Source organism: Phaethon lepturus, unplaced genomic scaffold, assembly GCF_000687285.1.
Source record: "Phaethon lepturus isolate BGI_N335 unplaced genomic scaffold, ASM68728v1 scaffold18145, whole genome shotgun sequence".
NCBI classification, from domain to species: Eukaryota; Metazoa; Chordata; class Aves; order Phaethontiformes; family Phaethontidae; genus Phaethon; species Phaethon lepturus.
The window spans coordinates 1-11542 of NW_010538571.1; the positions used below are offsets into that span (position 1 = coordinate 1).

The 11542-nt window shown below is 50.4% G+C and overlaps 1 protein-coding gene across 1 annotated transcript in view; it reads left to right on the top strand.

Moving 5' to 3' along the window:
* Positions 1-932: 932 nt before the first annotated feature.
* LOC104620594 (cystathionine beta-synthase-like) overlaps positions 933-11542 on the top strand; it is a gene marked incomplete at its 5' end in the record, with an annotated part of 15383 nt that continues 4773 nt past the window's right edge. Inside the window, 9 exons of the mRNA XM_010286867.1 lie at positions 933-1067; positions 2143-2222; positions 3470-3601; positions 4863-4932; positions 6198-6289; positions 7434-7559; positions 8573-8657; positions 10271-10376; positions 10952-11023. Coding sequence (XP_010285169.1) covers positions 933-1067; positions 2143-2222; positions 3470-3601; positions 4863-4932; positions 6198-6289; positions 7434-7559; positions 8573-8657; positions 10271-10376; positions 10952-11023 — 898 coding nt within the window. The remainder of the gene's footprint in view (positions 1068-2142; positions 2223-3469; positions 3602-4862; positions 4933-6197; positions 6290-7433; positions 7560-8572; positions 8658-10270; positions 10377-10951; positions 11024-11542) is intronic.

The window sequence follows — 11542 nt, forward strand, 5'->3', positions numbered from 1 at the left end:
TATATAGTATATATATAAAATATAATATATATACTTTTATATAATAAATAATGGCACTTTGCATTATAAAATGTAATGATGAGCACAAGGTGTTTTTTTCCCCAGTTGCTTTGGCTGCTTAAGTATCTGATTGATTTGTCAGCCTGCTATAGCTGTCTCTGCTAGGATGAAGTGAATGACATCCTAAAAGTACCTATTTTGCTCTGTTGTCCATAAAACAGAGCTCAGTACCATCAGTTCAGATGTAGATGCTCATCAAAACCTTGGTGGGAATAGTCCTGCCCCGAGCGTTAGCAGTGTGGAAGGCCTGACTAGGAACAGAGGTGTGCCTTGCAGTTTGAGCGCGCCTTGGGACGTCTCAGTCAGTTGGGGTTTTTTGGTAGTTCAGCAAAGAAAGCATAATTTTGGCTGACACTTGAAAGTGCCCTTTCTATTGTTTTTCTTTATGGCACACCATTCAGGACTACACATCATCCCTACAGCAGGGCACATTTTCAGGTATCTGTTAATAACTGCCATGCCCCAGGAAAGACCATGAGACCTTGCTGTTAACCCTGACAGTGCCTTGCTCAGAGAAGAATCCTCAAGGCAGGGCAGCAAGGTGTATCATACCAGTGTGGGACCTTCTGCCTAGCAATCACTGTGTGTCCAGTTGATTTTAAATCCATCTTGGACTTACCAGACCTGCCCACTGCCTTCAGCGTGCTGCAGGTAGATGAAACACGGGGGAAAGATGGACTATGGGTAGGTATGCTGATGGGTAATCCATGACAAGCTGTAAGCAGATGGTGGATGCACTCTCCTGAGCAAAGGACCATCCTGCAGGGGAGGAATGGGTGTCCTCAAATGTCTGCAGTGAGGGCTGGGGGAGCAAGGATACGGTGCTCTTGGCTGCAGCTTGTCCCTGACGGAGCCTCCCCTTTCATTTCCAGTGGCAAAATGTGAGTATTTCAACCCGGGGGGCAGTGTGAAGGACCGCATCAGCCTGAGGATGGTGGAAGATGCAGAGAGAGCCGGGATTATAAAACCAGGAGACACACTGATTGAGCCCACTTCAGGAAACACAGGTGGGAAGAGCAGAGATGCTCCCTCTGCCAGGGTACCAGGCAGGGTGGCATCTCTGAGGGGCTGCAGGAGGGGCAGGGAGTTGAGGTGCTCTTGCACTCGCAGTTACAAGGTCAGCTTGGGGCCCCACAGCTCTGGCTCCATCCTCCCGTCGGCTCTCCTCCCGGCAACCGCGGGCACCAGGGTGCCAAGGTGCCTTGTTGCTGAAATTCCTGAGGGCCTGCGAGGGTCCCACACCCATGCAGACATGCATGGCAGGTTACCTTCTGGCAAGGCAAACAGCCTTGGGAGCTGGAGGAGCTGGGGTAACCCCGGGTGTTTTCAGGTTGGGAAGCCCTTGAATATTCAGAGGTTCCCAGACAGTGTTTTCCTGATGAGCTGGAAGATAAATAATTTTTTTTTTTCTTGTCACTGTCATCCTGCTCAGGCACTAGATTATGGTGGGGTATGAGATGAGGGGGTCCAACAGAGGAGCCTCCCCACTATTTTGCAGCCTGCACAGGACCCTCAGTGCAAGTTTCCATGTCCCTTCGCTGCTGCCTGCACCAGTGTCCCCACCATGGCAGGCACATGCTGCTCTGGCCTCACTGCTGGGGAGCAGCTGGCTCTATCCATCACCCCAGTGAAACTGGAGCAGAGGACTGCTCGCCACGGGGCGACATGTGCGGCTTCGTGTGTGTGTCCCCAACCCAGAGCGTTCCAGGGGGAGGGAGAGGCACCCCTGAAACAAAATCACCTCTCCCCTATGTTTTGGCCAAAGAAAAGGAGGAGACCTGAGCCCTGGTGAGGGGAGGAAAGTGCTCCCCAGCCTTGCCATTCACTCTCTGCCACGCTAACAGATGCCTGCGAGCAGGAGGGATACCGCAGCTCGACTCACCCGTTAGCACATCCTCCCACTCCCTGGTGCTCCCAGCACACCCCCAGGGGCTCGCGGAGGATGCCCTCGCCTGTAGCTTGCCCGTGAACATTTCTAGGTTATGTTCACTGGCGGGAGAGAGGAACGTAGGGAGCAGCGCTTGTCGGTCGGCCTCACCAAATGTTGTTGTCAACCAGTTCCCTTTCCTCCCCACCACCCAGGGATTGGGCTGGCGCTGGTAGCTGCAGTGAAAGGTTACCGCTGCATCATTGTCTTGCCGGAGAAAATGAGCATGGAAAAGGTCAGAGCTCTGTACGGTATCACCCCGCAGCTGGGGAACGTCTCCTTTCCTGTCTGTCTCTGCCTCTCTTTCTCAAGACGGTGTTGCCCTCTCTTTTAAAGGATAACGAGCCTCGCCACATACACTGGCATAGCTTTGTAGTTATTCAGAAGATTGCCTCTTGATAAAAAAAAAAAAAGCACACTGGCCTGGCTGGTTATCTAGCGTCAGTGGTGCAGCTGGGGTCCTGTGTTGGCCAAACATGGTGGGTGGCTGCAGAGAAATGGAGCAACATCTGCCGTCTGTGAGGGCAAGGGCTGGATGGAGCGGAGGAGAGGCAGGCAGGCACCGGGGCTCAGCTGCTGGTCCTGCCAACTTCCCCCCGACATCTGATGTGTCCCTGGGTCTCTCTGTTCCTCTATGTTTTCTTTAACCTGGAGACACTTACTGGTTGTCTGAGCTGCTTTCTCGAGATGGTGGAAGCCAAGTCACTTGCACGAGAGCTGATGATCAGGTAAAACTGCCATCCCGGAGATGGCAGAAATCTCCGCCTTGGGCAGCCAAAAGTCTCTCAAACTGCTCAGCTGAAATCATGCCAGTGAAGCCAGACCTGGACCCTGACTTGGCTCAAAACTGAGCCCTTCTCCAAAGTGCCATTTTCATTTCAACCTAGATGTCACTTAAGCTCAGTCTGGATCAGATGCCACCTCCAGCTGCCAAGGGCTCTATCTCCAGGTGCCCCAACACTTCACCTACCTTTCTCTTTTGACCTCCTTATCCCCCAACAAGCTGCATCTCCCAGTGGATTAATACCCTAGGCTGATTTGTAGTTGCTCCTTCCCCATGCCTGGTGAGGGGAGAGAAGGGACTTGGGGCTAAGACAGCTTTAAGATCTCTTCCTTGCATGCAGGGGCTCAGACGGCAGTGTATAGGAGACACTGCTCCCCGCTTTCCTCTGCCGCTTTCCCCAGGCACCCAGGAGCAGCACAGTGTTACCTACCTCTGCCGTGTCCCCAGCCTGCCCTCCGAGTAGGACAGGGCACGAGGCCAGGCTTGAATCCATGTGCCAGCTTCAGGCAGGAGGCCCTGGGTGCCAGGAGGATGTCAGAGATAGTATAACTGAGAATCAGACATTGTATCTCCAAATGCTAAATGTCTCCCGCGTGCAAAGCTCCTCTGGCGTCTGACGCTGCCATGAGCCTGTAGGTTCGGGTTACCATTGCTACGTGGGATCAGTTGCGTGACATCTCCTCTCTTCCCTCCCAAAGGTCGATATTCTGAAGGCGCTGGGTGTGGAAATTGTGCGGACCCCGTGCACCCGCTTTGATGCCCCGGAGTCTAACATTCGTGTTGCCTGGAGGCTGAAAAGTGAAATCCCAAACTCTCACATCCTGGACCAGGTAAACGCCATTCCTCCACCGACTCTCTTTCCAAAGAAGATTTATAGTGCGTGCTCCAAGTGTGCTGGTGTTTGGGGGCTTCGTTCAAACTGGCAACGGAGGCAGATTTCGTCAGTGTTTTATGGCATTTGAAACTTAATCGCTCCTCTGTAAAGCACGGGGTGGCAGAAGCAAAATAAGGGACACTTCCAAACCTGTAATACTTCTGCCAAATCCTGGATGTGGGCGAGGCTGGGTTTTCTTGTACACTTCAAAGACTCCTCAAATTTCTTCAGATTTAACTTTGACCTGAAAAAAAAAAATCACTTTTTATGCCTGGCTAGCAGCCTCTGTTCTGCCTCAAAACTAAGCCTTGTGCTGTAAAGGGCAAACACCGACGATTCACGCCAGCAGTTCCTCCCGCACTGGGTCTTGTACAGGAGGGCACTTCTCCCTCCAGTCTGACCCCGCTGCAGGAAGGCATCCCTATAGCAAGTAGGTAGACCCTATAGTGCAGAAAAGTCAGGGAAGCTCCTTCTTTTTAAGAAAAAGGGACCTCAGTGTCTGAATACACTTTTCAGAAGCAGCCTGATCTATGGGTGTGAACATGGGGCTGCACACATTTCAGTGCTGTACCTGTGTGGTAAATCCCTCCTTACAGGCAGGACAACCACTCTGGCCCAGAATTCCCAGCCACTTGACTTGCTGTGGGGCCAACCACAAATGCCCCTAAATGACAAAGCAGCTCTCAAAATTATATATATGTATATACTTGAAAAAAGTTTTCTAATATGGCTTTTGAAGAGGGATTATTTTTTCGTTTTCTGAGCTTTTTAGGAGTATTGTGAGGCTGTGTTTTCAACCTTTTTAAGGCAACAGAAAAGGCTGAAATGCTTCTATCTAAGCAATAGCTGAAATACCGAGGAGCTCTCTTCCCTCCGGCAGCTAGGGCTTTAACAGAACCACCAGATCCCACAGAACCTGGCAATGCTGCACCATCCCCACACCGAATGGGCACCAAGTGCCACAGAGTGAGCGTTTGTGGGCACAGTTAATCTTCCAGTGAGGACAAATCCCAAGTGTCCTTGGAAACCTGTCCCAAAGCGACAACCAGGAGGAATACCTGTGACCTGGCCTGGCTGGGTTTCCAGTCCACCCCTCACCAGGGAGAGGAGGGGGCAGTTGCATGCTTTGGGTAAAGCTCATCAGGAGCTATTGCTAGTTCGGTATTTGACCTACGCTTCACACAGTAACTCATGATGTTCTCTGTTGAAATAAACAGTACCGAAATCCAAGCAACCCCCTGGCTCATTACGACACCACAGCTGAGGAGATCCTGGAGCAGTGTGAAGGTACCACCTGCGCTGTTGTTTCTGCGTGCTGGGGATGTGCAGAGGGCTATAGTCCTCTCTGAGAGGCTCGTTTTACATCATTTATTGACCTAAATGTCTAGAAACAGCCAAAAGGGCCTCTGTAGGTGAAGGCACCCTTAATAATACAGACATGCAGAGTGTAAGGACTTCTCATAATTCACTCCAGATACACCTGAGCCTGCAGGGCTTCCCTGCTATGGCCTCCCATTTCAAAAGCCTGAGGGAGGAGATCAGAGGCTCAACAAATTCAGGCTGTACCCAAGGTGGAAGAACCTCTCTCTTGGTGGCTACCACATCTCTGAGACCTGTCAGCTGGGAACACAAGATGGCCCAAGAGGCCTCACTGGGGAATCTAAGTCCATCAGGGCATGGCAGGCTGCATCTGATCCAGCACACTCATTTGCAAATCTAAATAGACTGAAACTTCACAGACTAATGACATTTGATGTGATGGCTGGGGGAGAATAAAGGACTATCCCAGTCCATGTCTGTGCAGATAGAAGTGGAATTAATTGCCAATACTGGGAGCACTAAAAATGTAAAGAGGACTCAAGGATTTTAACTGGAGAGCAGTTACCATAACAGCAAAGCAGTCGGGTGGCAACAGGAACAAGAGTCTCCCAGCCTTCCCTCCACTACAACGTTTATATTTGCTCCTACCGCTTGCCAGCGCTGAATTACAAGTCCCCTTTCCCCAGTGCAGTAGAAGCATAAGGCTCTGAAGGCCTGACTCTGATTCTGCTCCTACCAGTCCTAAGTCAGTATAATTTCACTGATGCCAGTGGGGCTACATCTGACCAACGCTGGTGCCCGGGCAGAGCTCTGCCATCTCTCCACTGTGGATGCTAACACTAGCGGAGAAGTTGTGCCTGTTACTGATATATGCTGCTATTCACGTGCGTGCTTTGCTTTGATGCGGTGTGGTTTGAAAGGTCTGGAAGTGCTGAGATACTCCCTCCCCCTTAAGCCAGCAGATGCCAAAGATGCAGAAATCATGAAGGCCAGTGAGAGATCTGGAGGTCACGTTCAGCTGCCTGTGCTGAGGCAGGATCACTGTGCTCAGATCCTGCAAGCTCATCTGAGCTTCGCCACAAGACCACGCTTTGGCCGCTAGCATGGACTCTGCCTATCCTTTCTGCACATGGGGTTGTAGCAGCCGAGGACCACAGGGCCATGAATAAATGGGAGACTGTGCTGGAGGCCATGCTGAGTCTCTGCAAACCTCTCTCTTCCTTGGTCTGCAGGCAAGGTCCACATGGTGGTGATGGGGTCTGGCACAGGAGGCACCATCACTGGCATCGCCAGGAAGCTGAAGGAGAAGTGCCCAGAGTGCAAGGTAAGCTGGGAGGCAGGGCTGCCCTTTGGGAACTGCGGCCCCCATGGGTTTTCCTTTCTGTGCTTTTGAGCAAGCCTAACCCCACGGCTCACCTGAGCTAGCAGTTGTTGTCTCCATCTATTTGTTTTTCCACAGCAAGCTTGCATTTGTTGGAAGCAATTTGGTGTTATGCTCAGCTTGACCTAGATCCATCCAAGTGCCTTAGAAATCGAAGGCTCCACAGCCCCGTTACTAACGCCGCCCTGCCCGGTGCCCTGCCCCTTGCACTGTCAGATGTCCCCCGCAGAAGTGGCTGGCCCAGCTGACAGCATTACTGCTCCTGCTCCTGGTTAACCTGCCTGCTGGAAGTTTCTGCTCTGGCAGCTCCAGGCATGGGGGGGAGCAGGCTGTGCAAGTGCTGCTCATGTGCTGTTGCAAAAGCCTCCATGCTGTATGGTTGACACCAGTCATAGATGCTCATTCTGCAGAGCTTCAAGGCAGACTGGAGGCTTGACAGTTACTGCCTCCCCGGCGTAGCTGGCATGTCAGCAATCCCTGATCCACCAGAGGCAAATTGAGATGGTGTGGACCCAGCTGCTGGGGGATCTGGGCATGAGATAGATAACATCGCTGACTGCTTGAAGCTGCATGTGGGGCAGTGTCACCATCCCTTCTTAAGCTGAGTGCTGAGGGAGGCAACCTCAGCCCAGATGTAAAGCTATAAGCAACCAGGGAGGTGCCAATATCAGCCAGCACAACTAGATCCAGAAATGATGTTTGTAGCCACAGCTTCCCACAGGTTTGAGCTGGCTGGCTTTCCACTGGAGCAGATTAAGGAGCACTCACACTATCCTAAGGGTTGAGCTTTGGAAGTAGCAGGCTCTGCCAAAGGGGTGATGACAAACACCTTGAGAGTGATAAAATTTTAAGCCACCAGTCATTCCTGCAGCAGTTGAACACGACCTAGGATCTATTTAAAAAGCCAGTGGGAAACTACTTTTTTTATCCTGGAAGCTATCCATGCTGCCAGTGGATAGGAATATTAAGGAATATAAAGGGAAGGAAAATGTTGCTGATAAGGGTGTACGTATTTTTTCCTCTGAATGGTGTGTTTGACTATTTCTAAATTCCCTTTGTGGTTTAACAAAACTTCCTTCCCTCAAAGATCGTTGGTGTAGATCCTGATGGCTCCATCGTCGCCCTGCCCAGTGAGACGAACAGGATGAACACCACAGCCATTGAAGTGGAGGGCATTGGGCATGACTTTATCCCTACTGTCCTTGACAGATCAGTGAGTAGCCGTGTGATGAGAGGCCTCTGTCTGATCTTTGGCTTTGTATCCAGCCTCCTCCCAAGTTCAAAGGTAGCCAGCAGCCAGCTCTGGCACCCAGCTGTGGCCCAGCCCTTAAGGCTACTTGTGCACCTTCCCAGTGCAGAACAAGCTGTTGAGGGGGGATTGGGACCCCGGCACTAAAGCATCTCTCTGAGTAAATACGATTATAACTGACCTACAAGGAGAAACCAAATACAGGGGCAAACAGGGAATATGCCACAGTACCAGCACTCCAGCTCATCCTCACCAGTGTTCAGAGCATGCCTCTCGTTCGACGGTCACACAGAAGAGGTGAGTGCTGAGGCTGCTCTTCATCACGCTAGCGTTTCCTGAGCCTTCATTGTCATAGGCACCTCACGCACACAGCAGAATCTCTGCACCACTTATGGGCTGGAAGACGAGATCCAGGCTATTTAAAACAACAGATCGTGATCCTCGTACAGCTTCTTGTCAAGCTGCTTCTTCATGTATCAGTTGCCACCAGGCACAGAGCTTTAAAGCCCTAACTCAAGCTGTCTGTGCTCCCCCAGCCTCATTCTTAGAAAGGTCCCCCGCAGCCTCTGACCCCAGATTCTTTCTGTTTTCAGGTGTTAACTACATCTCTGCTGCCTCCAACAGAGCTTTAGAGTTTTGACCTGTAGTAAGCCCACACTCTGTGTAGTTGGATCTGATTTTGCCTGGTAAAATCTTGACCATTAATGTAGCCTAGCCTGGGACATCATGAACATCACATCCTGACTCTGCACTTCTCAGACGTCCCTAACTCTACAAGGAAAGGGTGCTAGCTGGAAAGGTGCCTGCACACACCCTCCAAACTGGGGATGCCCTGACAAATGCATTTGTTTTCAACCAGTGTGGAAAGCAGCTCAAAGCTGCCAGATGTTGTAGGCATCAGCACCACGGATGCCTCATGGGTTTGGGACAGCCTGAAATAACACTTCCAGAAATCAACCTTCTTGCTTTCTCTTCAGGTGGTTGATCAGTGGTATAAATGCAACGACAGGGACTCGTTCCTCATGTCTCGCAGACTGATTAGAGAGGAGGGATTATTGTGTGGTAAGCACCAATTACAACAGCTACTTCTCTTAACAAACTTTTTGAACCTCATCCTTTTGGGACCAAAATGCTTTAGGGTAGGTGCTCTCTGCATTTTGTGTCTGCTAGGTTAACAGGGCTGAATGGCCGAACCCTGAGCTGGTGTGTAGGTCGCTGTATGCTTCAGAGGTGTGGCAGTGAACCCGTGGTCTGGGATCTGATTCATCGGCCACAGTAATTATAGAAGCAATAACTCTCCTCTTACTGGAGCACTTTTGCACATGGAACTGGATCTTCAGGCCTAACTCTGTGCGGTGTAGCATTACATGAGATGAAGAGAGGATTAATGGCACTTGGGGCAGGACAGGTGGGCTAAAACTGTCGCTCCACTAATGACTCTGCGAGGCTGTGCTCTCTGTCGCTGAATGGTTGCCACACTAGAAGTGCCAGGCTTGGACCAGGAAAGTTTGAAAGTAAAGAAAGTGTAAGATGTTCTTACTAGGTATTTCTCCCTGTGCCAACAAGCTGTAAGTGATCCCACCAGCTTTCCAAAATGAACAGGTGCCCTCAGACAAACCCTGACTACACTTTAAGAGCCTCTACACAACATCAGCATTTTTCAGCCACTGAGCAGATAGCTATAGGTTTGCGTCCAGGACCAAACAATATATAGGCTTATAGTTACAGCTGATAAAAATCCTGACATTCATGGAGTTTTGAAAAAGATCAGGCCATTTGTAATGAAACGCTTCAATGTTGATTTAACCTAGCAGGCACAGAGTCATTATGTTGCAACAGAAACCACTTTCTGAACTCAACTATATATAATTTGTGAATAGCTTCATGTTCCCTGAGCTGCATTTTTCAGGGCCTTTCTTCATTTGCTTGAAAAACGTGACCCAGTGCTAATTAACCTGCTGTAAAATACGTGCTGCCTTGAATGCAGTGTGTAATTGGCACACAGATAGTGGAATGTGTTTGACTTCCAGTACTCAAACTACTGGTGGAAGAATTGCCTCTGTAAAGCAGGGACTTGCTTTCCCTAAAAGCAAACCACATGCGTGCACACAGACACAGGGAGCGTTTAAGTCTTCCCATCACATTGGTCTGGTATTCCAAGCATGAATGTAATGTTTATGGTTTTTTGAGTCTTTACAATGCATTTAAAGCCAATCTTTGATTGCCAAATATGTCAGCCAGAAGCTCTAGATTTGGCATGGTCTTCTCACCCAAAGGAAGGGTGTGGCATGGGCGGCAGTGGTATGAATGGCCCCATATTGAACATTTCAGCCCTTGGCCAGCCCTCAGAGTCTTCACAAAAAGTGGTTCATGAAGTTCATAAGGTGACTCTTACGTTGCTTCATAAGCCCATTGCCAAGAGCCACCATATGAACACGTCTCTTCAGTCCCTACCTCTTCCTGACCCTAAAACCTACAAGGCCGTGGGGCTGATGTCCTCCCACTCCCAGTGTCTTGAGCTGCCCTGGTGTATGAGGTGCCACCTCTGCTACCGCTTGGTCTTGGTGTCCCTGGTAGTATTAAACAGGCCAGCACTGTGACCTGTGCACTGAGATGGTGGCCCTATAACCTGCACAGCCCCGATACTTGTCTCTCACTTCTTGGTACCCATCCAGGCGGCAGCTCGGGCAGTGCCATGTCCATCGCCGTGCAGGCTGCCAAGGACCTGAAGGAAGGTCAGCGCTGCGTCGTCATCCTGCCTGACTCCGTCAGGAACTACATGTGAGTTTCTCGCTTCTTCGCCCGCTTTCCAGCAGTGGAGTGGGAGCTCCCATAGCCTTCTCCCCTCCCCTCTGCATATGGCCCAGGTTGGGGCTATGAGGCCCTTTGGTGACATGAGCTTACCACTGCTGAGCCCAGGTGGTGTGGGTTGCTGGAGAGCCACTCTGGTATCTCTGATAGCATGGCACCCACAGTGAGCCCAGAGCTGGGAGTCTCCCTCACAGGAAAATAAACAAACAACAGGGAGAAATAGCATACTACTGTGGCAAGCACCAGGGGTTGGGTGTTGGGACACTTGGGTTTTGTTTCCTCTTGTCACTGACTTACTGCACGGAGCAGGAATCAGTCAAGCGACAGTTTTTGAACTTGCATGCCTAAAGTTAGGAAGGCAAATAGCTGGCATGCTTCTAAGAGTTACTGAGCACCCGCAGCTCCCATTGACCTTAAAAGGGGCTAAAAGCAGCCAGCTGCAAAAATCATGGGAGCCCTGGGGCAGTGCTGCGGTCTAGTGCATGAAACAAAGCACGACTTCTTCTGGAAGGCTCACAGACTTGCTCTTTGTTGGTGATTTCTAGGTCCAAATTTTTGAATGATAAGTGGATGATAAAAAATGGTTTCCTAAATGACGTCCAGGAGCACAAGCCTTGGTAAGACAACTTCCGCTGATATAAATGCTGATAAGGGAATCAGCTTTCTGAGTCTGGAAATTGTTATCTTCAAAGGAAAGTATTATCATTCAGTATTTAGAAAAAATGCAGTTAGGTCCAGGTCCCTCTGGGGAGGCTGTAATGTCAGCTCCTTTCTTTTGAGTGGTTAGATATGCCAGTTCTTCAATCTAAGTCTATAAAGGAGCCGTTTCTGTCCCGAAGCTGCCGATCTGCTCCCATGTGGCAGTCATTGTCCAGGCCACCTAAACCCTGCCGAGCAGAACGGCTCAGGTGGACATCTAGCTCCACTCAAAACCTCCTCTCTCTAGTCCACAGCTGATGCTCAAAGGAACATGAGGTCAGCAGGGAGATGGGTCCCTCTTGTAGCAAGCACCCTTTCAGAGAGCTCCACAGGTCTTTTCAGACAGGGAACAATAAATTTCCATTTTCCAGGGCTGCGGGCCAGCAAAGATGACCAACTCGGCTGTCTCTTGCACGCCATGGGGGAACAGTCCCCTC